The sequence below is a fragment of the Corythoichthys intestinalis genome, chromosome 1, assembly GCF_030265065.1.
Source record: "Corythoichthys intestinalis isolate RoL2023-P3 chromosome 1, ASM3026506v1, whole genome shotgun sequence".
NCBI classification, from domain to species: domain Eukaryota; kingdom Metazoa; phylum Chordata; class Actinopteri; order Syngnathiformes; family Syngnathidae; genus Corythoichthys; species Corythoichthys intestinalis.
In genome coordinates, this window is record NC_080395.1 from 47,608,712 (window position 1) to 47,635,881 (window position 27,170).

General features: G+C 41.0%; 1 protein-coding gene across 3 annotated transcripts in view; it reads left to right on the top strand.

Annotated features, from left to right (window-relative positions):
* pde3b (phosphodiesterase 3B) overlaps nt 1-27,170 on the top strand; it is an 85,374-nt gene that overhangs the window by 30,750 nt on the left and 27,454 nt on the right. For all 3 annotated transcript variants that reach the window (XM_057828275.1, XM_057828122.1, XM_057828200.1), the window contains exon 2: nt 27,064-27,114. In XM_057828275.1, the coding sequence (XP_057684258.1) occupies nt 27,064-27,114 (51 nt within the window). The remainder of the gene's footprint in view (nt 1-27,063; nt 27,115-27,170) is intronic.

A 27,170-nucleotide genomic window follows, 5' to 3' on the forward strand; every position in this document is an offset into this window, starting at 1 on the left:
TATGGAGAAAAGGCCACCTGTTGAGCCAGAAGAGGAGCCTACACCCAAGTCCATTCTGCATAAATATGTGGTTACAAGCTAGCAAAAGCGAATGCACTGAGAGCATCATGCCTCGTGGCGAACCGTATTGCTAAAGCCAAGAAACCTTTTATGACTGGAGAAGAACTTATTATGCCTGCGACCAAGGATATTTGCTATCAAGTTTTAGGAGAGGCCGCTGTCAAAAATTTTTGATTTAGTGTATGGTGAGCTGTATTTGCCTTGCACTTAATGTTCGTTTTTAGCCCCATCATGTTATTTTATTTGTACTCTAATTTTCTGCTACATATTGCCGGTCTGTGAAAAAAAGGCCCACTTCACACCCGTCCGTAGTGCAAAAAAGGTTGGGGATCACTGTTCTATATGACAGTGTAGCAACATGCCATTACAAGAGCCATCCCCCTCAGCCCTGCAGGCTTAAGGTCTTAAGTGGTTCATGTGTTATGTCCTGACCTACACTCTTGTCAGTGAGTTTGACAATGATTTATCGAGGACAGTGTTAACCTGAACCTCTTCGCTCCTGCACAACGTCATTAATGTGTGAGAGATGTTTCTAATGGTCTGTCAGTCTTAGGTAGTTAACAAGATGAGCCAAAATATTAGAAGCAGTCACCAGTATAAAGTAGTAAAGCAGTAGTTTAAAAGCACTGCAAATGTAAAATGTTAAGTGAAATTTCAAATTCTTTATTATTAACTTAAATAAATAATGTTCTCTTACTGAATTTTATTAGACATATTTAATATTGTAACACTTCAGTTTTTGTTGGCTTGTACCCATTCCATACCAGGGAAAATCAGCATTTATAATCATCATATTTTGTGTGAAGCATATTGCGAGGCAGGAGTGATTTTTGACATTTACTTCTGCGAGTTAACCCAGGCCATCTCACTGTGATTGGAGGAGGAAGAAAGGACAGCTTGAAACATGGCCTTTGTTGCCATAGCACATGTGAACAAATTCCCAGGGATGTTTGCTGAAATCAGGCCTTTTAGCTATAATAATGTAATCCGAAATACATAATACCATGGGAAACATAACTTCATTTTCACCTACAAAGTGACAACTTTCACAGTCTGGCAGAGTATGGAAATCAAACATGGCATACGTATGAACAGGTACATGAATAATCGAACGCTTCTTCGTTCACTTGCTTGTAAATGATTTACTTAAACAATCACTGTTGCAGTCTCTCCCTCACACACATTCTCTTTGACCATCTTGCTCACTTCCACTTCCCTGTTAACTCCTCCTCTCATGGCTCGCTTCTGATGGATGGAGTTTGTGTTCGCATGCTTGTTATTGGCCAGTGCTCAGGCGTTGTGTTTATGAGAGGAGCTTGCACTGATTCCATGATAAAACCAGATGTTCCCTTACAAGGCTCTGAGTCCTTGATCTCGCTCTTATGTCCATATCAGGTATAGCCTTCCTGTTGTATTACGCCTCCTGACCATTAAGGTCCGAATGACCTCATTTGGGTGAAGAAACATCTAGAGCTGAAACGAATACTCGAGCAACTCGAGTAACTCGAGTTTAAAAACTGATCCGAGTAATTTTATTCACCTCGAGGAATCGTTTAGTTTTGCCAGCTCTAAGCATCACGTTTTGCCCGGACTACTTTTAATGCGGGAAAACGCGCTGACGTCACGTGCATAGAGGAAGAAGCAATAAATAATAAAAAAAAAAAAACAACAACAAAAAAACTTACTGCAGCCGACAGCCACGACAAACTACGCCGATGTTGCTAAAAACTACGCCCGCATGATGCTAGTGTGGTAGCAGGTAGTGTTCGATGCGTCTCATAGATATCGCATGCATTTAGGACTAGATGCGAAACGCGACTCGGCCGCGTCTGGGCAGCGTTAGTAAACAGCCGCCATCTTTAAACAGTAGACTTCTCAGCGCTAATAAATATAACGTTACTGTCACTCGCTCATGTAACGTTAGCCCTTCAGAGGGCTAGGTTTCTATTGATTATGACCACTGTTGATGCGTGGCTAACGTGTCTTACATACAGGCTTTATTTAATCTGTAAAAACACAGCGCTGTAGAGTGATGAGGGTGTAAAATTAAAACATAATAAAGCTAACTGTCAGTTTTAGCTCAGTAGTCATTGCTGAATAAAACACCAAGTAGCACTGGTCCCTAATGTGGTCCAATACAGCAGGTATCATACATTGATTTTGAACACTGCAAAAACTCAAAATCCTATCAGTACTTACAGTTTAGACTAACTCCAAACTTAACTACAACTTAAAATAGCTTAACACAAATGGAAATTCAGTTGAAACACGTGGGAAAAACACATAGCTTTCAAGTGTAGCTTAACACAAATGGAAATTCAATTGAAACACGTGGGAAAAACACGTAGCTTTCAAGTGATGTGTGTTATCAAGTGTAATTACATTTTTAGGTAAGAAATATGTTTTTTTTTTTTATAAGGTCTTGAAGTTTTTTGAGTGAAAGCAGTGATTTTTTTTTTCTAGTCACATCTGAGATGCAATTGTTGGCTGTTTTCAACAATGTACCGTATTTTTCGGACTACAAGTCGCACCTGAGTATAAGTCGCACCAGCCATAAAATGCCCAACTAAGAGAAAAAAAACATATATAAGTCGCACCGGAGTATAAGTCGCATTTTGGGGGACATTTACTTGATAAAACCCAACACATAGAACAGATCTGTCATCCTGAAAGGCAATTTAATATAAAAATACAATGGAGAACAACATGCTGAATAAGTGTACAGTGCATGAACAACGAAATGCGAATATACTGTCCTCACCAGGACGCTACGGCTTGGTCCTGGCTATACAGCAAGCTAAACTCCCAAATGATGATGCTTGACGTCCGTATAATTTGCGGAATCAATTTCGTCCTCGATACCAAACAGGTTCGCATCAACGTAAATAAATGATAATTTGGTGCTGTTACACAATGACACAAAAGGTTAGCATGCGTTCGCTAGCATTAGCACATTGTTCAAACAACCACACAACTGGCTTTAAGTGTCCGATCGCAGGTGGAAAACACACAACAACAACAGAAAAGATGATACACACAGGCGTTGCCTCTGCAGAGATATTTTACAAGAATAAACAATGAACGTAGGTTCGCAGCGTGTTTCTCTCTCGCTAACTCGCCCACTCACTCACGCTGTGGAACTGTCTGTCTTCTTCTGGCGTCTTCACGTAAACAAGTGCGAGTGCGCCCTCATGTGGGTGTGAAAGTGCCACAAACTAAAAGCATGCATTTCAATATAAAAAAGTCAATAATACAATTGAACACACATTGCCAAAGGCAGAACGCGAACGTGGCCATAGCTATTAAGTTATTCAGATAACTATAGCATAAAGAACATGCTAACAGGTTTACCAAACCATCAGTGTCACTCCAAAACACCAAAATAACATGTGAAATTATATCATAATGTGTTAATAATTTCATACATAAGTCGCTCCTGAGTATAAGTCACACCCCCAGCCAAACTATGAAAAAAACTGCGACTTATAGTCCGAAAAATACGGTACATCGAAAATAAAGACATTGATTGACTGAAAATGGTCCAATATTGGATTAAATGTCTTTTTTTCTCATGTATATTTATAATTGCGCTTTAGCTAAAAAAATGTTTTATCTGATTACTCGATTAATCAATAGAATTTTCAGTCGATTACTCGATTACTAAAATATTCGATAGCTGCAGCCGTAGAAACATCACACTTATACAATATACGCTGTATACGAAAAGAAACAAAAGCACAACCTTTAATTAAATTATTTCAGGGATTACAAAATTCAGATATTTGAAATTGTTCTAATTGATCTGTTTTCTCCTTGCCCCCCACCAAAAACCCTACACAGCTATATGAATTGTTTTATGCATAACAAAGAACGGAGTTGCAACTCGCAAGTATTTGGTGCACCATTTTTTTTCCACTTTCAGATAAAAATGACTCATATCCCTCTATTAATTAGAAACAAAATTTGATGTTTATAGTAGCACAAAATAGAAAGTGCTCTGCAGAGGTCACACATGCGTCATAAGTCCCCATCGTGGGTTTGGAATTTGGATGGTGTTGAATTGTTGTGGTGCAGTGTGGCAGAAAATGCAAGCTCAGATAAAACTGCCAGCACCGATATATAGGGACAGAATAATGTGAGTTCTTCCTCATTCACCCAATAAAACAGGACATTTACGCAATCATTTGACAGTAACATTTGAATGTGCGGGTTCCATTTTAAATTGATTGGCACAGCTTCAAACAGCACTTCCAAATAAATCCTCTCTAACTCAATATTATCCTGAAGCTGTTTATGTGGTTGCATTCTTCCATTTTGCTCAATTTGTAGTTTTCTAGACAGCTCGCAATTCAATTAGAGAAGAAAAACAGATACCAGGATGAATGTTTGTATCCCACTCAAATGAATCGTTGCGGTGTATTTATGCTGGGCGTAATCCTGCAAGTGGTGTACAAGGCCTGTTTTGGCAACACTGATAGCCGCCTGCGGACTTTTGATGTAGCCTGCAAAAAGTTATGGGCGGTTTGAACATGAAACATACCATTGTGGTAAAAAGTTCATCACTGACGTCGAAGGGCTGACCTTAGTCAGATTGTGGCATTTATGTCGGCCTGTGTTTTGTGCTTGTTTTTCTTTTGAGCTCCGCTGTGTCTGGCAAGTGTGAGTCAATGCTGAACTGACACTTTTGTCTCTAGTAATAATACACAATACTTTTCGAATCACAACTTGAATGAAAAAGAGAGAATGTTACTGGACGACTTAAAAAAAGCGTATTTATAAAGCCCATTTTGAAAAGCTAATGCTCTTGGGAAGGGTTGCAACCTGGCCTTGACCCAGACACAAATACTTGTGTTTTCTTGTGTCATTCTTGTATATCTGCTATTTCTTTTTGTCTTGGGCAGACAAGGTTACAACACCACCTATGTTATTTTCCAAAAGTGGGAACCGTTTTCAAACAGTCGTATGTGTGCAACTCCTTTTTTAAAAGAATACAATCTGAATTTGACTTCTAGCAAACTTACACAATGTAACATTAGTTGACTGGATATGTTATTCCAGCTGTAGCCTTTCTAAAGTGCATTGTATATGATTCAAAAAGAGTTGTGAAAAGTTGTAAGTCAGCAACCTCAGAACTGCCCATTAGACGGCCATGACTATTTCAGGTTTCAACTGTCGCCAGAAAGTTCTGGTCACACAGAACTGGGAAGAACTTTTGAGTGACATGAAATTAAATAAAGAATATTTTGTTGTATATAATTTAGACATGTCATTAAGGAGGAAAATATGATGTGGTCTTTTTTTTGGATCTTTCAAAGATTTGTCAGACGTGTTCATATGGATTTCTAAATATTGTGAATCAATTGTCTATAATAGATGAAAGGTGTTTAGAATTAAATATTTCTGAAAGGGCATGATCTCAAAAGCAGCCCTAGAGAGCAACAGCCGAGGCAAGAAAGTTGCGCTTTGTGATAAAACCCAGGCCCAAAACCAAGGGTGGGGTGGGGGTTTCCTTTTGGCTATATGGTGTCTTATTTCAATACAGTAAATTGTTTTAAAAGTTTCTTCAAGTTAGCGGTCAAGTAAAGATAGTAGGATATGAAATCTTCTCATCAGCTCAAATTGTCTCGTCTAAATGCCACAAATAATCATTACACTTTTAATAATTACAGAGTTGAGAAAATGCTGCAAGTTATTTTTGATTTTTAATTCTCTTTAGGGCTGCAGCTATCGAATATTTTAGTACTCGAGTAATCGACTGAAAATTCTATCGATTAATCGAGTAATCGGATAAAACAAATATATTTTTAGGTGAAGAGCAATTATAGATATACATGAGAAAACAAGACATTTTATCATTTTCAGTCAATCAATGTCTTTATTTTTTATGTATATTGTTGAAAACAGCCAACAATTGCATCTCAGATGTAACTAGAATTTTAAAAAATGACTAATTCACTGCTTTCACTCAAAAAACCTTTAGATCTTATTTTAAAAAAGTATATATGCATATATATATATATATATATATATATATATATATATATATATATATATATATATATATATATATATACCAGTGCTGCTCGAAAGTTTGTGAACCCCACAGCGATGGTCAGATTTTTTGTAAAAAAAACTAAAATAACCTTATTAAATGTTAAGTTATACCCAAATCCACAATACTGACATTCCAAATAATGGACTGAAACAAAAGAAATAGTTATATTGTCATTCTTTATTTAACAAAAGTGGTTGATTTAAGAAAAACTCAGATATCATGTGTGCAAAAGTATGTGAACCCCTTCAGTTAATAGGATATTGCGCCTCCTTTTGCAGAGATTACCTCAACCAAACGGTTTCTGTAGTGACTAATCAGCCTCTCACATCTACTTTGGGGGATTTTTGCCCATTCTTCCTTGCAGAACGCAGTCAGTTGAGAGAGGTTTGATGGGCGTCTGGCATGAACTGCTCGCTTCAGGTCCCGCCACAGCATTTCAATGGGATTTAGGTCAGGACTTTGACTGGGCCAGTCCAGAACACGAATCTTCTTCTTTTTCAGCCATTCCTTGGTTGTATTGCTGGAATGCTTTGGATCATTATCATGTTGCATGATCCACCTTCTGCCAAGCTTTAACTTCAAAACAGATGGCGTCAGGTTATGTTCTAGGATTTGACAATATTCCTCAGAATTCATGATTCCCTGGACTATGTGGAGTTGTCCAGGTCCTGAGGATGAAAAGCAAGCCCAGATCTTGACATTCCCACCTCCATGCTTCACTGTTGGGAGAAGGTTCTTTTGGTGGTATGCAGTGTTGACTTTTCGCCAGACATGGCGGTTTTGGTTGTGACCAAACAGTTCAATTTTGCACCTACATCAGTTGATGAAAACTCTTTTTAATTTAGTCTCGACAACACAACTGTTAAAAAAACAAAAAAAAACTACTGAATTGATTGATTAGGAAATCAGGTTGAAATAATAGAAAATTCCAAAATGTTGAGGGGGTTCACAAACTTTTGAGCAGCACTGTATATATATAAACACACCTAAAAATGCCTTTACGCTTGATAACACACATCACTTAAAAGTTAGGATTTTTTCCCACGTTTTTCAATTAAATTTCTATTTGTGTCAAGCCATTTTTAAGTTCTAGTTAAGTTTTAAGTTAGTCTAAACTGTAAGTCCTGATAGGATTTTGAGTTTTTGCACTGTTCAAAATAAATGTATGATACAGGCTGTATTGGAGCACATTAGGGACTAGTGCTACTTGGTGTTTTATCCAGCAATGACTACTGAGCTAAAATTGATAGTTAGCATTATTGAGTTTTTATTTGACACCCTCATCACTCCACAACGCTATGTTATGTTATAGCCTGTATGTAAGACACGTTTGCCACGCATCGAAAGCGGTCTTAATTAATTGAAACCTAGCCCTCCGCAGTGCTAACGTAAGGTGAGCTAGTAGTGACAGTAACGTTAATCTTATACAGTATATTAGCGTTTAGCGCTCTTTATTAGCGCTTAGCGCTCTACTGCTTTAAGATGGCGGCTGTTTGCTAACGCTGCCCAGACGCGGCCTAGTCTGTCATTGCGCATCTAGTTCAACATACATGTGATCTCTATGAGACTCACTGGACGCCACCTGCAACTAACGTAGCATGAGCGGGCTAGTATTTAGCAACGTCGGCATCGTTTGTAGCGGTTGTCGGCTGCAGTAAGTTTTTTTTTTTTTTGCTTCTTCCTCTACGCACGTGACATCAGCGCATTGTCCCGCATTAAAAGTAGTCTGAGCAAAACGTGATGCTTAGAGCTGTCAAAATAAACGATTACTCGAGGTGAATAAAATTACTCGGATCAGTTTTTAAACTCGAGTTACTCGAGTTGCTCGAGTATTCGTTTCAGCTCTAATTCTCTTTAGTTGACGGACTGCATCGGTCATTTACTGCTGACTTAAAGCGCAATACAAAGTTTTCATCAAGAGCAGTCCAGCAGAATAAATCTTGTATAACAATTTGAAAATGTTTCTGATGTGAAATAGTGGAGGAAAAACATCAATTAAAGGCAATATTTACAGGAGGTGGAAGAAATCGCTGTTAAGATTTTTAAATGCCAGAACAACAGTTTTTCAGATAGTCCGCCATTACCCATGAGATCAGTCATACCCACAATTTCCGAGGCCGTTGGGATGGCGATGTTGTTTACATACGAGTCATGGATTTCATAGTCATATTTCCCCAGATTTTGCTTGGAAAAAAACGATATGAAGAAAACAAAATGTTATGCATTTTGTCCAACTCATATTGTTGTGGGTTGTCTATGTTGGTGTAGTTTGGTTTGGTGTGCTTTATCTACTGTTCCCAGGCTGCTGCTCTGCAGCTCTACTCCCAGGAAGTTATTTTTTAGAGCGGGAGGCGAAGAGAGATAGTTCATTGCTCCTTGTCTTTCAGATGTCCAGCAGTAGTTTCATGTCATGTCAATTGACAAATGTCCTGAGTGTGTTGCTAAGACCCGTGTGCGTCTATAAGAGGTGAATACACAAACCCCGTTGTACTGTTTAGCCTTTATTGTTGTTGTTTTTGAGATGTTAAGAGTTAGCACCGAGCGCTAAGCTAATTAGCTAATTTGCTAAAGTGTATTTCATATGCAGAGCATGTAAAACCATGATTAAGTACAGCGGTAACACTACAAACATTAGGTGTGTGCCATCTTAGGCACCCCACGATTTGATTCGATTACGATTCAGCGTGCTTCGATTTGATTACTGAACGATGATCACAGTATTGATGATGATCGCGGTTATCGCGATTATCGATGCATCGTACATTACTAGTTGATACAGTAGCCAAACAAATTTATGTCCATTACTTATCTAAAATATCCTAATGATTCAACAGGAACGATGGAAACATGCCAGTACAACAAAAAGCTTGTTTTTTTTTTTTTCAAGAAAGTGCAAAAACATTAACCATTTTTAAGGGAGTACTTATTTCTCTCAACAATACAATAAAATTAACACAGTTGGAATGAATTCCACATTTTCTGGAAACAAAGTGTCTTTAGAAATAAGACTTCTTTTAACCAATATATTTTGTTTTCACAGATTTCTGTACTATTTTGCAGGGTTAGGGTTAGTAGTGTTTGTAGTGTTACCGCTGTACTTAATCATGGTTCTACACATTCTGCATATGAAATACACGTTAGCGAATTAGCTAATTAGTTTAGCGCTCGGCGCTAACTATTAACATCTCAAAAACAACAACAATAAAGGCTAAATAGTACAAGAGGGTTCGTGTACTCACCTCTTATAGATGCACACGGGTCTTAGCAACACACTCAGGACATTTTTCAATTGAAATTCCTTAAAACTACTGCTGGACATCTACAAGACAAGAAGCAACGAACTATGTCTCTTCCCCACTTGCTCTAAAAAATAACTTGCGCACAAAAGCGCGACCAATGGTGTTCCTGTCTCATACACAAATTTATTTTCCAGTCTTTTAAAAAGGAGTAAATATCTCTCTCAGTAACAGGCAGCATCCATCATAACGTCCGTGCGCCCGCTAACGGTGTCCGGGCGGCAGACGTGTCTTGAATTTCGTTCTGCTACGAGCGGCTGGCACAAAGTTATGAGGGAAAATCATCGTTTTTGAACCTTAATGAATCGTAATCGAATCGTCACGTGTCGAATGGCGATGCATGTAATAATCGACTTTTTGGAACTCCTCTAACAGACATGCAAAATAGTACAGAAATCTGAAAATAAAGTATACTGGTTAAAAGAAGTCATATTTCTAAAGACACTTTGTTTCCAGAAAATGTGGAATTGATTCTACCTGTGTAAATTTTATTGTATTGTTGAGAGAAATAAGTACTGCCTTTAAAATGGTTAATGTTTTTGCACTTTCTTGTTAAAAAAAAAAAAAATATATATATATGTATATGTGTATATATATATATATATATATATATATATATATATATATATATAAATAATATATTAGGGCTGTCAAACGATTAAAATTTTTAATCGAGTTAATTACAGCTTAAAAATTAATTAATCGTAATTAATCGCAATTAATCGCAATTCAAACCATCTGTAAAATATGCCATATATTTTTCTGTAAATTATTGTTGGAATGGAAAGATAAGACACAAGATGGATATATACATTCAACATACGGTACATAAGGACTATTTGTTTATTATAACAATAAATCTACAAGATGGCATTAACATTATTAACATTCTGTTAAAGCGATCCATGGATAGAAAGACTTGTAGTTCTTAATAGAAAAATGTTGTACAAGTTAGAGAAATTTTATGTTAAAACCCCTCTTGATGTTTTCGTTTTAATAAAATTTGTAAAATTTTCAATCAAAAAATAAACTAGTAGCCCGCCATTGTTGATGTCAATAATTACTTACTCAATGCTCATGGATGCCTATAAAATCAGTCGCACCCAAGCGCCAGCAGAGGGCGGCAAAACTCCATAAAACACAACAAGTGAGCGTTTCAATGTGTACTGTCATTTAAAACTCTCTGAGCGGGGCATCTGCGTTAATTGCGTCAAATATTTTAACGTGATTAATTTAAAAAATTAATTAACGCCCGTTAACGCGATAATTTTGACAGCCCTAATATATATATATATATATATATATATATATATATATATAATATAAATAAAGCAGTTGAAGGGCAGCTTTTTGTTGTATGGGCATGTTTCCATCGTTCCTGTTGAATCATTAGGATATTTTAAATAAATAATGGACACAAATTTGTTTGGCTACTTCACTAATTAGTAATGTACGATCATCGTCAATACCTTGATCATTCATTCAGTAATCGAATCGGAGCACCCTGAATCGTAATCGAATCGAATCAAATCGTAGGGTGCCTAAGATGGCACACCCCTAATATGGATGTAGTTAAAGAGGACATGAACGTAGTTGGTGTGAGAGCAGAGGATGTAGAGCTAGATGGAGTCAACTTATTCACTGTGGCGACCCCTGAAGGGAAAAGCCGGAAAAAAAAAAGAACCCCTCTCAGTGCCTTTTAAACTAATCAAACTTTGGCTTCCTGATGGTGTAGATATGTTGGTGCATATGAAATTGTCATTGATATATAATTAAAAAAAAAAAAAAAAAAAGTAAATCAGGTTCGGTACTCCATTGTCTTGGTGTGACCTAAGATGTCTGTGGTCTAAGCTTGCACTATGAATACAATAGCCCTCTGTTAGGGGATCTTTGGGCCAATACAGAAAAGGGTATTGAGAGCTGATTGAACGTTATTTTGAGGGAAAATGCAGAGCACTTGTTCCATTTGTAGAAATTAAAACAAACGATCTTCATTTCTGTTGGATATAACATTACACGACTTACAGAGACTTGGATATTTTGTTTATAACAAGCATATAGAAGACTGCAAACTTCATGTCATTGACTGGTGGGAATTCTTTAGATGCTGACCTTATCAGCAGTTTATATTAAACTCATTGGATCCTTTCCAAGTAGGGTAATAAGCAAGCAAGCAACTGCGCTACACAATTGAGTCGACAGTTTCTGAAAGTTGAGTGTGAGAAGCATGTAATGACATTTTCATTTCATTAGTTCATAAGTTATTTTCTCTTGTCATAAAAAAAAAAAAAAATAAAAAAAAAAAAGCTCATCCAAGTTGTGTTGGCGACACCTGAAGGACTATGAATGTCTGATTGACTCGAGGGTTGGCAATGAATTGAGAAAACATTAAAAAAAAAAAAAAGAACAACCTTGCAGTCATTTTTACTATATGTTGCTTTCACCAAAAGGGTGGAAGGAAGGAAAAATGAAGATTGTTTTACACCACCTGACATATAGTTATAGGACTGGGAAATTGCAAAAAAAAAAACACAACAACAAAAAAAACCCCAGCAGATTAACATCATCAAATGCAGTCATTGGACGGGTCAAGTTCAGGGGTTCATTTCCAGGGCTCTATGACTGGAAAAATAATACACTTCCTGTCCTTGTTTCCTGTTTGGGGGCGAATGAACATTCATTGTCGTCACAATTTTCAGACAACTGCTTGTGGAGTGATTTGTATAATGGTGACTTTAAACACATTGTGTGGATTTTTCTATTGTACCATTGCTGTCCAAATTCTGGTCCATGGGCCATACGCGACCCATCATCCATTTTTGTTATGTTAATGTGTGGGGAAACCATTAACAGCGATCCCAAAAATGCAGACTCAAGTCAGATTTTAAAGGGATCCTCAATCTTAAAGACAAATAATTCTTAAAAGATAAATGTTAGTATGAGTTATAATAATTTGATATTAAAACCACTCTTAATGTTGTCGTTTTAATAAAATTATTTTAAGGATAGGTCGCCATTCTTGTTGACGTCGCAGTGCGGTGACGTCACCGGGCCTGCTGCCGAAATACCAGTGTGTCAGTCGTTAGCTACCCCAACATGGACTCAGTTCTGCCCTTCGAATTTGAACCAGAGCGGAAAAGTGAAGAGCAGGACAGCACTGTCAGTCATTCACAGGACGAGCAACAAAGGCAAAATGCAGAACAGGAAATACCTGATAAGACAAGAGTTGGGCAAAACAGGTGATATACTTGCAGCAAGTGCGTCTCAATAACAACAGCGCGAGAGAGCGTATGCTGTTGGGAACTCCTGTTTTTGTTAGCAGATCTTCAAGGTGAGCTATTGCGTGATCAAACTTATTCCAATATGAATATGTAGATTGTTAGCATCCAGAGCTGTTGTGTGCTTTACATACAGTATAGGCCAAAAGTTTGAACACACCTTGTCATTGAAGGTAATAAATCTTGGAATACAGATGTGTGATAGTCAGGATCGGAGTCGTGTCGTGGCTGACTGTCCTCGTCATCTGGATCGAGTGTCCTCCATGTCTTGTGCATCCAACTCACGTTTAGCTACGTAAGGATGGTCTATATTAAGTGCTCGGCCTGCATCAGCTGGCAACTGTATCGCTGCATCGGACGTGTCTGGATCAGTATGAGTGGCAGCATCACTCATATTAGGTGAATACTGAACAGACACACTTACTGCCGGATGAACTGACAGTAGAGGTGAATTATTAGCTTCCTCTGTGACTAGCGGTAAGCCAGAAGGTTCGCCTACCGCTGTAGCGACAGGAGCGGCTTGCCTGTTTAAGAGAGCGGTGAGCATTTTCTTGTCTCTGGCGCTTTATTGTGCGCATTTCACTTGCTATCAGAGCTTGTTGAAGCTTATTGTGAGGGAAAATAGTTGGAAAAGCATTTGATTTTAGTCTCCGCTTATATCCAGCCCCTCTGGTGAGCTCTTTCATAAATTGTCGTCGACTAAAAGCCTCGAACGCGGTAGGAATAAAATGGCGAGAACAAAACCCTGGGTCTTTGGGAAGTTTTGTCAGTCTACAGGTATTTTCCCAAACCTTTCTCCTCTTTTTGTCAATAAGAAATCTGTGGAGACTCACATCACTCCCCTTGTTTCCATTTGACTGGAAATTGCATGCAAAAGCAGCACATCGTGGCATTTTACTTAGCGAGTTTAGGCAGCAATACACAATTGTTGTACACAAGTGGAAACGTCCTAATTACGTCATCACTCCCGAGCCCGCAAAACATGGCGCCAACTATCGGTCAAAATATGTACTAAATATCATAAAATATTGCTATTGATTTAACATATTATGTGTTTCTAACAAAATATTTTAGTACAAGAGAACAATTGTGGTTTATTAGAGCCTACATGTCTTTAAGATCGAAGATCCCTTTAACACTGATTTATGAACAACAAAACTGTACGAAGGCCGAATAATATAAATAACACTTGTAATAATGCAGAACAAAAAATGAGCAACAAAAGGCACTTGCTAAAAAGCATGCAAGATCACAATACTCACAATTATTTGACTTCCTAGCAAAACATGATTTAATACATGATGGGAAAACTCTTGTTGGCAAGCACAGCATTCAGACATTTCTTGGAGTTGGTTAGTAGGTTGGCACACACATCAGGGGTAATTTTAGTCCTCCTCTCATTAGATCATCTCCAAATCCTGGAGGTTTTGAGGCTCGTGTTTGGAGACTCCAACCTTTAGCTCTCTCCATCAATTTTCTATATGATTAAGGTCCTGAGACTGACTAGGCATTACATGACCTCGAATGGGTCACGTACTTTAATAGTAATTTTTTCCCCCATAAATTGTTTAAAGAGGTATTTTGAAGTGCTCATTGATTCTCCCCCCCCCAACTCAATCAATTCCTTTTTTAGTTTCTCTATATGTGGCCCAATGAAGAAATTTAGACTTAAAAAAATGCACATTTTGTGCAGGGAGTGGACAAATGCATTATATTTTCTGTACATATCATCACTTGCTTCCAAAAATGGTTATATTGCATGTGTGTGTTTCATTGGTTAACTTAAATTGCATGACATTAAATAGATCAGATAAGCATTTCTGAAGCAAAACATTTTATTACACACTCATTTGACATTCAAGTTATGGGTGAATCATTCACAATGTTACATATACACTTATTGGGCTATTGAACAAGTAAACATATTTCTTAAAACATTGCATATAAAGGTTCACAGACTTGGTTAAGTGTACCTCATCCTTTTTCAATATGTTGGCCAGCAAGTCATGTCTATGACATTACCCATTCTGCCAAGAGCTGCCAAGACATTTTTGTGAATATTTCATTATGTTTTCATGGGACAACAGTCAAAAAATTAAACTTTGCTATGATGTAAATTACTCAATATAGAGCTGGTATAACATTGTACATTTACGTAGTGCTGGCATCAAAAGTTAATAATACACACCTAAGTCAAAATGTCCAAATCGGGCCCAATTAACCATTTCCCCTTTTCAGTCTTGTAGAATTTGTTGAACAGGACACGGATATGCACACGAACTGCATACTTCTTCCCATTTTCTATGTTCTCGTCCATATAATTTTTTTTCCTCCATCCTGTGCGTGCCTTGGCAGCCAAAGCTCAGTCCTCATTATCAGCGTGCGTCGCTGTAGGCTGACGTCAGCACAGCCACCCTCCTCCATACAAATGTCCTGCCTGCCATTGATACCTTTTCTCTGGCCCACTCTCCCGCGCACACACGCTCTAGTTAGCATGTTTTTATCACTTGGAGCAAGGTCCCTCTTCTCACACCAGAGTGCAATAGCCTCGCCAATATGACACACAGGTGCAACTAACCGGCACTCTTATAGCTTGCACAAGTTTATTGGGTTCTGTCGAGAGATATTTATAACTGCTCTCATGTTTGAGTACACAATATGTCCTACTTTTTCACCTTTGTACTTCTGATATTTTCTGTATGAGCTTTTCAATATACAGTGTATACTGAAAAGGATATGTATTTTATGTTGATTAAATTCGCAGACATAGGTACTTGCTATGTGTTGGAAAGATAGCACAGCAATTAGATGTACTTTAAATTGACATCATGATATCAGCATGTCCTTGTACTCCCAAATGTGTTTATGTGTGGGAAGTATTGTATTGTTGTTACGCAACCATGTTGTCGCGCGAAAAAGCTTAGTCGGCTCTCACAATATACAGTGTATATCATCAGGTCATGTTGTCATAACATCACTGAAGAAAATATCTCCTGTTCATTGAAAAATCCCCATTTTTGGTACACCCACAATAAGTTGTGTTGTTGTGAGGAGGTAAAAGCGGCATGCCTTCTCCTGATTCAAGATAGTCTCATAATCGGGTGATCAGAACTACAGCAGAACCTCTTTGGTCCAGCAGTCTTTTCTAGCAACCTATTTTTTGTAGAGTAGAATAGAAAGGGAAAATAGTTGCTGTTAAAAATCTTTAATTCTGATGATATATGGAGGGGAGCCACATCGCATTTAGACAAAAATATAATGCAATACTTTGTAATATTTCTATTTGAAATATTGGGACAATATTTGTTTCATGTACCCTACCATTGCAGTTGATCCACTACAGCTGCAAGTAGATCATTGTAAGTTCCAGTTCTGGTTTTATCGTTTTTCGTCGTGATTTTACTTTATCCATCAGTGTTACTACAGATACAACCAAATACAGTTGTAGTTTGATTTATAGCTTTATTTGTGGGCTGTTACCAAGCTTATAATTCAAAATACTTATTTATCAAATAAATCCTTTCCATGCCATTATTTTTAAACCCATAATAAATTCAATATTTTTTGTTACTTTTTAATCAAGAATAAAAAAAAAAAAAAGTGTAATTCGGGCTAAAGTCACACATATCAGGAGACCCTGTAATGACATCGTTTGCTCAGTTTTGTGCCTTACTCCATGTTCCTTGTTTGCAGAGGTGGACTAGCCACCACGGGCCTACACACATTTTTGGGTCGGTGAAAAAAAAAAGTTTCTCGGCCGTGGCACGCGGCCCATTCTTTGGTCTAATTTTTGTTAGTCCAATGAAATATATCAGTGCTCCTGACCCCGCCCCACGGACAACTGAGACGGAAATGAATGAGAAGGAGGTGCAGAGATGCAGCTTAAAAGCCTATAGGGTAATGCGGCAAAATTTGGAGGAATAACTGAAATGTTCATTCACACAAAACCCTGTACACTGTCAGCAAAAGCGGGTACATTAAAAGGCGCTGTCTCTAAAGTGACGGCGGCACCATATGAAGTGGGGGTGCGCGCAAGCGTGTACGTGTGTGTAAAGAGAGAATGATTAAAGTTATTATTAAAGAGTGAAATTGTTTAGTAGACTAGACTCATTTAGGTTAAGTTTTCTATAGTCAGCTAACATCTGCTACAAATTATAGAAATTATTTCCACAATGTTAAAAATTTATAGCTATGTATATTTGTAATTATACATTTCGCCACAGTGGGACTAATAATGTTTTTTCCGATTTTATGTCTTGCTAAACTGTTTAACATGGTTTTAAAATTCGTAGCAGCAAAAAAAAACAACAACAACAACACTAATTAATTAATTAAAAAATAATACATCAAAATCAATAAAATAAAATAAATTATTAATACATTAATAACCGTCCCTTTCCCTTCTCTTTCCATTAGTTAAGCCAGACTGATGAAAAAGGAGTGGAGGAGTCTATTAAAAATTCTAACTAATTAATTACATGATTTGTTAGTAATTAATCGAATTAATCACATTTTAATGTCACATAAGGTCCCTTAACTCATTTGCTCCGAAAAACGTATAAATACGTTCTATTTAAATTGTTTCAGTGTCCCAAAGACATAAATATTTTTTTTTTTCTCTCAAAAGACATCTCTGGGTTCTGATTCAATTGAGCTCCAAAGCACAAAGCTGAAAATCCATTTTAAAGCAATGAAACTGGCCACTAGAGGGCAGTAGCGCATTTGGTAAGACCCGCAACGGCAACGAGAGGCCAATGCAAAAGCCGGGGCGCCAACGGAAGACAACCGAATGGATGCCAGGCGGCGGACGACCGAGCAGAACAACCGGTAGGACGCCTGGGATGCCAGGCGCTGGACGACCGAGCAGAACGACCGGGACCACTAGATGCCGTTGAGCTTGTGCTGCTCGCGAGCAGAGCCCGCAGAGTCTAAAAAAAATTCATCTTTTTGAGACAGGCAACGATGAGGGAAAAGTTTAACTGTCATCTTTCAGTTAATAAATTGTTTGTAATAAATTGTTACTTTGCTATCAAAAGCTCTATTTGTCTTGTTTCTGTTATTTTGTAAAAGGAAAACATTATTTAGATGTTTGGGATGTAACTAAAGCAAAAAATAGCTGTGTTAAAGTCAAAGTTTTGTTTGAAATGTATGCTTTCACAAAAAGCTGTTTCTCCTCTTTTTCATCAGAAATTGGAAAATTGCTCAAACTAAGCTAATTTCTAATGCTGATTTCTAAAGAATGGAAAAAGATATGAAATTTTTGTTCTGCTGAAGGAAGAGAGTCTTTCTTTTGGTGGGTTCCATGTTTATATAGCAATAGAACAGAATTTTTTGGGGGGCCTTGCAAAATCAGTCAAAATCCAGTAAAACGGCCGGGCGCGAAGGGCCTTGATCCGGTGAAAATGGCTGGGAGTGAATGAGTTAATAAAGACTTAATTCTATCACATTAAAAAACTTTGTCCACCTGGATTGAAGAAGACCGTCCGTACGTCGGTAACGTCTTTAGCCAACCTTAAACGGCACATCGAAATAACATGCAACAAGCCTTGCTAGGTATCTGCGACTGCGAGCATGTGCGATTAAGAAAGAGACGGCAACGGTTGGCCAGAGCAGTACCTCTGCCACCCAAATACCGCTAACAGCATACCAGAGTGGCCCTGTTTTCTGTCTCTCCCAGCCGCAGCTAGACAACCTAGTTCTGCAGTATATTGTGGATATTGTAGTATATTGTTGTTAAATGTTGTTTTGCTTGTTGTTTTGCTTTGTTGTTAAATGCAGTTTACAATTATCTCTTTTGCATTTATATGCCTGAGTTGTTTTTTTTCCCCCTCGGTGTTCTTGTTCAGTCTTGTTTTTGTTGTCACAATAAAGAACATTCAAACAGCAAGGTTTTGCTTATGCTTATGAAAATATACTGTAGATAAAAGCTGTAGAGCTGCTAATGTGTGGACTGAATGAGTGGCAGCAAAGCATTATGGAAATCCCAGTAATCTAAGGGCTGCCCCCTCACTGCTAGTGTAAACCCTGGTTGGACAAGGATTTGAAATTGAATATGAAGATGAATCTGACACATAGTTTCAGTGTTAAAAAGGATACATGAATTGCTGTCTGTGGTTCTATATGGACACTGCCAATAATAGCTTGCAACAATTTTTGGCGAACAAAAAGAACTGAACTACAAAAGTTCACTTTTTGGAACCATGAACTTTAGTTCAAAATTTTGAATTATGAACTATGAACTGAACAGTTTCTTTTTAAAATTTGTGAACTGCAATTTGAACTAGTTCATGTAGAAAATGAACTTTCCCAACACTGCCCAGCCCCTCATCAGAGAAGGGAAAAGTTATGTGGCCCTCACAGGAAAAAGTTTGGGGACCCCTGCTTTAACACATATTGCCAAAGGCAGAACAAAAACCTATCTGCCAATATATACCAATATTTTTTATTTCTATTAGATAAATGTTTCAGTAAAATGTTACACATTCTTGTGTATTTGCCACTTATTGCCACAGTTAACATTGAGGCTTTGGGCCTCTTTTGATCTCGTTGTGAGTTTGCAAGGTTGTGACTTCTGATTAAACAAACTCGATGCCAATCAAAACGTTTGTTCTTTTTCCCCAAATTAGAATCGATAAGAGAATCGATAAAGAAGCGAATCGTTAAGCAATATCGATAATGGAATCGGAATCGTAAAAATCCTATCAATTCCCATCCCTAATGAGGACAGCCTTTCCCCAATCTGGTTTCTTACAAGTGCAATCAGTTAATTGCGGTCAGGTGCTTCGTGTTTCTGCTGAAACCTCATTGGTTAAGCTGTCTGTGCTGAATCAGTTGGAACTAAGACCAGGACCCTCTGCGGCCCTTGTACACTGGTTTGCATATCGTACAGGAAAACACCCTACAAGCTACGCTACGCTAGCATCACCCCCGCTCCGGTTTTCTTAAGTTTACGGGGGTAAAAAACAATTTTTCATAAGGGTTATGTCAGGGAGTGCTGGGCAGGCAGGTGTGTGTGGACCCAAACGCAGGAAACAAAAATGCAAGGCAGGAGGCAGATGGCGATGAACTCAAAAAACGTTTTAATGATATCTAACAAAAACACAAAGTACAACCAAAACCACTGGGGATCAAAAAGGCAAGATTCAAACAAAACTTACTTAAATCGGAGGGACGGATACACGAGGGCTTGGAACGGACTTGACTTTGGCAGAGATGGACATAGACAATGACGCAACAAGGAGTGACAAGAAACTGGGTCATTATATACGCAGACAAGGGGTAACGAGACGAGGAACAGCTGGGTAACACAGGTGGATGCAGATTGCAGGATACACTGGGAAAACACACACAGGTGAGAGCAATGGGCAATCACAGGGACAAGTCACACAAGGAGAAACCAAACACAAAACCTAACAGTACCCCCCCCCCCCCCCCCCCCCCCAAGGGACGGATCCCAGACGTCCCGAGGAAACAAAAAGTCAGAAGGTTGCTCGGAGGAGGGAGCAACACCAGCCCGTCACGGCCAGTCAGGCGGGCGTCCAGGACGCCAGACGTGGGCCGATCGCACGGGTCGATCGGGAGGGCGCCCGGGGCGCCAGACATTGGGTGACTGCACGGGCAGATCAGGTGGGCGTCCCAGACGAGGTAGTGCTCGGTCGTCCATACCGCCACGTTGTGGCAGGAAACGGGGAGCAGCATCGTCGGGGCGAGGGTCAGGAACAGAGTCGGAGTCGTCGTGCGAACCAGGAACAGAGTCGGAATCGTCGTGCGAACCAGGAACGGAGTCGGGGTCGTCTTGCGGACCAGGAACGGAGTCGGGGTCGTCTTGCGGACCAGGAACGGAGTCTGGGTCGTCGTGCGGACCAGGAACGGAGTCTGGGTCGTCGTGCGGACCAGGAACGGAGTCTGGGTCGTCGTGCGGACCAGGAACGGAGTCTGGGTCGTCGTGCGGACCAGGAACGGAGTCTGGGTCGTCGTGCGGACCAGGAACGGAGTCTGGGTCGTCGTGCGGACCAGGAACGGAGTCTGGGTCGTCGTGCGGACCAGGAACAGAGTCGGGGTCGTCGTGCGGACCAGGAAGAGCTTTAGGGTCGTCTGCTGGCGTGACAGCAGCGGAGTCGCCGTCGTCTGCTGGCGTGACAGCAGCGGAGTCGCCGTCGTCTGCTGGCGTGACAGCAGCGGAGTCGCCGTCGTCTGCTGGCGTGACAGCAGCGGAGTCGCCGTCGTCTGCTGGCGGGACAGCAGCGAAGTCGCCGTCGTCTGCTGGCGGGACAGCAGCGGAGTCGCCGTCGTCTGCTGGCGGGACAGCAGCGGAGTCGCAGGAGTCTGCTGGCGGGACAGCAGCGGAGTCGCAGGAGTCTGCTGGCGGGACAGCAGCGGAGTCGCAGGAGTCTGCTGGCGGGACAGCAGCGGAGTCGCAGGAGTCTGCTGGCGGGACAGCAGCGGAGTCGCCGTCGTCTGCTGGCGGGACAACAGCGGAGTCGCCGTCGTCTGCTGGCGGGACAGCAGCGGAGTCGCCGTCGTCTGCTGGCGGGACAGCAGCGGAGTCGCCGTCGTCTGCTGGCGGGACAGCAGCGGAGTCGCCGTCGTCTGCTGGCGTGACAGCAGCGGAGTCGCCGTCGTCTGCTGGCGTGACAGCAGCGGAGTCGCCGTCGTCTGCTGGCGTGACAGCAGCGGAGTCGCCGTCGTCTGCTGGCGGGACAGCAGCGGAGTCGCAGGAGTCTGCTGGCGTGACAGCAGCGGAGTCGCCGTCGTCTGCTGGCGGGACAGCAGCGGAGTCGCAGGAGTCTGCTGGCGGGACAGCAGCGGAGTCGCAGGAGTCTGCTGGCGGGACAGCAGCGGAGTCGCAGGAGTCTGCTGGCGGGACAGCAGCAGAGTCGCAGGAGTCTGCTGGCGGGACAGCAGCAGAGTCGCAGGAGTCTGCTGGCGGGAGCACAAGACTGCGGGGAGTCGGCGCGGGTGGCACTTGACTGCGGGGAGTCTGCGCGGGAGCCACTTGACTGCGGGGAGCCGGCGCGGGAGCCACTTGACTGCGGGGAGCCGGCGCGGGAGCCACTTGACTGCGGGGAGCCGGCGCGGGAGCCACTTGACTGCGGGGAGCCGGCGCGGGAGCCACTTGACTGCGGGGAGCCGGCGCTGGAGGAACTTGACTGCGGGGAGCCGGCGCGGGAGCCACTTGACTGCGGGGAGCCGGCGCGGGAGCCACTTGACTGCGGGGAGCCGGCGCGGGAGGAACTTGACTGCGGGGAGCCGGCGCTGGAGGAACTTGACTGCGGGGAGCCGGCGCGGGAGGAACTTGACTGCGGGGAGCCGGCGCGGGAGGAACTTGACTGCGGGGAGCCGGCGCGGGAGGAACTTGACTGCGGGGAGCCGGCGCTGGAGGAACTTGACTGCGGGGAGCCGGCGCTGGAGGAACTTGACTGCGGGGAGCTGGCGCTGGAGGAACTGCCGCACGCCGTCGGCGTTGATGACCACGCCGAGGCCTTTGGTGAGCGCCTTCAGGTGGCAGGGGCGTTAGAACAGCCTCATTAGGCCGCCTTGAGCCTGGGCGACCCCGTAGACCACCCCGGGGGGGTCCCCGATAGATGGCCCAACGGGATCCCAGGTAGGAGTCCTTGGCTATGAGCTCCGAACGTGACACAGAGTGCGGAGGGTGGTAAGAAAAATAATCAGGGGAGACAGAGGGCATTAAATCAAAATCAGAGTCTGAATCAGAGAGAAGATCATATAAATTATGATCTTCCTCAAAATCCGAAAAATCTGAATCCAAAAAAATATGTCGAGGAAAAACAATCAGGGGAACGGGCAGATGGTCGTCGGCGTGCACGCCGGTGGCGAATTTTTCCCGCTGGGTCCACAATTGGTTGCGTCATTCTGTCAGGGAGTGCTGGGCAGGCAGGTGTGTGTGGACCCAAACGCAGGAAACAAAAATGCAAGGCAGGAGGCAGATGGCGATGAACTCAAAAAACGTTTTAATGATATCTAACAAAAACACAAAGTACAACCAAAACCACTGGGGATCAAAAGGGCAAGATTCAAACAAAACGTACTTAAATCGGAGGGACGGATACACGAGGGCTTGGAACGGACTTGACTTTGGCAGAGACGGACATAGACAATGACGCAACAAGGAGTGACAAGAAACTGGGTCATTATATACGCAGACAAGGGGTAACGAGACGAGGAACAGCTGGGTAACACAGGTGGATGCAGATTGCAGGATACACTGGGAAAACACACACAGGTGAGAGCAATGGGTAATCACAGGGACAAGTCACACAAGGAGAAACCAAACACAAAACCTAACAGGTTACCATGGGCCACCCAGGACAAAAATGGCAGGGCCATTTTTTGGTTCCAGTCCACCTTTGCTTGTGTGTCTTTTCATTTTGAATATGTGAGTTTCACTTTTCTTTGAATGGCTGAAAGTATTTGCTCGGGAGTCAGATTTTGGCTTTTAACCTGGACCAAACGATAACTCGTTTCTTATCTTATTCTGTGCTTCATGTACTTCTTTTTTCAGCAGTTTGTTCAACCCCTTCATTTTGTCATCTACTTAATTTTTACTGGTCTGTTCCAGATTTTATTCGCTACTCCATAGACAATGAGAAGGCCAAAGGCCAGTTCTTTGGCCATCTCCTGCCATCATGGTGCCGTGCCCCCCCCCCCCCCCCCACCCGCCTTTTGCTGGCCTCTGCCTCAGGTTGCCATAGCAGGGCTTTTTTGCCATATTGAATGTTTGGCAGCATTGTCCAGATTCTGATGACAAACACCCAACATGGCACTTTGATCAATGAAGCAGCGTGTGATTAGAGGAGATGGGATGGAGCCACTCATCTTTGGAACAATCTGGATTTGTGCTCATGTCGCATGCAGCATTTGAAGCTCATTTTCACACGGTTCCATGGAAAAAAAAATATGGAGATTTAAAAAAAAATATTGTCACACTTGAATAAAACTTTTTAAATTACTGTTTATTATCTTTTTTTGCTCTATACCTTCCTTTTGATCAACTCAGGTTACATGTAAATTATGACATTTGCATTTTCCAAACACAGGCAACTGGTCTGAAAACAATCACCTATTCAGAACAAATATTTTTCTGTAATCATTCTTCTACACTTGATATAGTGTATATACTGTGTGTATATATATATATATATATATATATATATATTAGGGCTGTCAAACGATTACAATTTTTAATCGAGTTAATTACAGCTTAAAAATTAATCGTAATTAATCGCAATTCAAACCATCTATAAAATATGCCATATTTTTCTGTAAATTATAGATATAATCTGTAAAATGTTGGAATGGAAAGGTAAGACACAAGATGGATATATGCATTCAACATACGGTACATAAGGACTGTATTTGTTTATTATAACAATAAATCAACAAGATGGCATTAACATTATTAACATTCTGTTAAAGTGATCCATGGATAGAAAGACTTGTAGTTCTTAAAAGATAAATGTTAGTACAAGTTATAGAAATTCTATATCAAAACCCCTCTTAATATTTTCGTTTTAATAAAAATGTGTAAAATTTTCAATCAAAAAACTTACACAATGTTCATGGGTGCTGAAGCCTAAAAAATCAGTAGCACCCAAGCGCCAGCAGAGGGAGGCAAAACTCCATAAAACACAATTAACAAGTGGGCATGTCAAATATTTTAACGTGATTAATTTAAAAAAATAATTACCGCCCGTTAACGCGATAATTTTGACAGCCCTAATATATATGTATATATATATGTATACTGTATATTTATATATATATTAGAGGTGTGCATCGGCACTGCCCTCACGATTCGATTCGATTACGATTCGGAGGGCCACGATTCGATTCGATTAAAGCAAAGCATATTTTTTGTGAATCATGAGGCAACACAAGCGATCAGACATTGAACAACTTTTTATTGGCTCTTGTGTCACTCATGGTTGAAGTCAAATGAAAATAGTATACTTTCAGATATATATACGGCGTTCATGTGCGCAAACAATGCACTGGCTCTGCTGCGGCTCATGTTTGGGATTACCAAAGCGCCTTCTCTCTGTTTTATCCAATTTATTTATTTTTATAACAAACATTCCTTAGTTTAACATTCATACATCGTTTTAGTGTACAAATATATATTTATTTAAAAAAAAAAAAGCGAGCGAGCGAGAAGTCCGGCCAGACCCCGACCCAAACGTGACATTTTGGGCCCGACTCTGCCCGAAATTCGGGTCGGGTTGGGTCGGGTTCGGGATCAAGACCTAGGCTACTAGTCTTACATTTTAAAATGCGCTGAATCGATTCAGCTTGTTGCCCGCATCGAATCGAATCGTCCATGCCCCGCATCAGGATGCATCGCCACATCGATTATTGTTGACACCAGTAATATATATATATATATACAGTATATACATACATACACAGACAAATGACGTCTTTATCCATTTTATCTTTATCTCTTCATCCAATTTTATATCAAATGTTTTGTTTTTGCCGAGTGAAACCCTGTTGCAGAACTCAGACACCTGACAAACATAATTCAAGCCATTGCTCAGTATATCCTTCTAAATCAACTCATTAGCTGCCATTGACAGTTACAGACATTCAATCCATCTGAAAAGGGAGGGCTGAAACTGATGAATCAGTGCCAGCCCTCTCGTTTCAACTGGGTAGGAAGTCTTGTCAATGGCAGCCAATTAGTTAAAAAAAAAAGAAAAAAGTTTGGTTCTGTCTAACTTCAGTGGCAGGGTTACACGACAAAGTTTGAGCGTAACATAATATGGAAATTTCTACGTTAGTTAGACATAATTTATACAGCAGGCTGGGTCATTTGAGGCCTAGTTGTGTTCTGTTAGGGCGCTTTCACACTAGCACTGTTTGGTCTGTTTTAAACGGATCAGTTCTTTTTCTCAGATAGTTTGCTAATTTTAATGCGCACCCGACCTCTGAACTCGTAGTTCAGACCAAACAAATGGACTCTGGGCTGCTAAAAAATCGTGGGTCTCTGTCCGCTTTAAGCACACCCTGCTACGCTCGTGAATGCAACCAGAGAAGGGTGCGCTTTTGCTACTTTATGTGCAGCATTACATCGTGCAGCTTTGATGTTCTGAGCTGTGACGGTACACGCAGGGCATCCTTGGAAGCGGAAGTACAGCTCGCACGCTATTCAAAATCAACAATGGCAAGATGACAAATGAACCATGGCCAAATGTTGTTGTGCTGTGCTAAGCAGTTGCAATTGATACACAGAACCGGGTTCTAATGGGGCGGATTTGTTTTGCATCTTATTGTTGAATGTACCGTGTGAGAGTGACAGAAGCCAAGACGTGCGGAGACTCGGGGGGGGGGGGGGGGGGGGTCGGGGGGGGGGGCTGTATCGTGAGTCTCTCTCTCCTTGAAGTGGCGACAATTTCACAGTCCAAAAACTCACGAAAGTGAGAGCGCCTGTGTGACTTGGTACCACGCGATTCCATTTTGTGCTTTAATTTTCCCAGATGCATTTTTTTATATACTCCAGTTCGCTCAAGTTGGGAGGGAGAGCTGACTGAGCGGCAAGTTGCTATGGTATGCTACATTATTTTATTTTATTTTTTTTTAACTTGCATACAAACATCTGCTGCACAAAACAGTCAGGTGACCAAAAAAATGACACATGCTGTCACAGTTATATTGTCATTGCAAAATAAAAGACGGTAATATAATAAAAAAAACTGTATACAGTTTAACATTACGTGCAGCACCACGCTCTTACGCACCATGCTCCCTCCCATTAGGGAGGTATTTCCTCTTCTAGTTTTCCAATCAATGAGTGCGCCTTTTGTCCACGTGATGCTACTCGGAAAGTCCCGCAGTGTGAATGCTGAACTTTTTCAACAACTCATTTGCAAGTGTTGCTGTGAGGTAGCTCTCCAACCGGACCTGGTCCTTTTGGTTTAGTGTGAAAGCGCCCTTAACCAACCTGCTCCAACTCTTGACTTTATTCTGTTGTAGATTGCAAGCGATGTTTGGTTACCAACAGATAGCATGGAAATATGTCCGATTGACATAGTTGCCACCAGATAGGATCTCATAGTTCCATTGTAGATTCACAACAGTGGTTTTAGCGGTTTACCTTTCTTCCTCAGTCTGCTTTCAGTAGGGCAGCAGGCATTAGCATACCTGTCGTGGGAAGTGTATCATGCTGTGCATCAAATCCTTCATGTAATCTTTTACTACACTGTGCATTTCGGTAACTTGAACTTACTGCATGCGGACCTGCCAGTCCCCTCACTGAAAAGCTGCAATATAGAATTTATTTTAGCATGTAAAATTTATGCTGCCTGCTATGAGTGCCTACATATTCCCTAAAAATGTTTTTGACTTTGCTTTTCAGATGATCTTGTGGGACTGGGATCTTAAACACTGGTACAAACCACAGTATCAGGTCAGTAATTCCTTTCATTTGTACAAAGAGATATCAAACAAGCTTGTTGTGTTGAC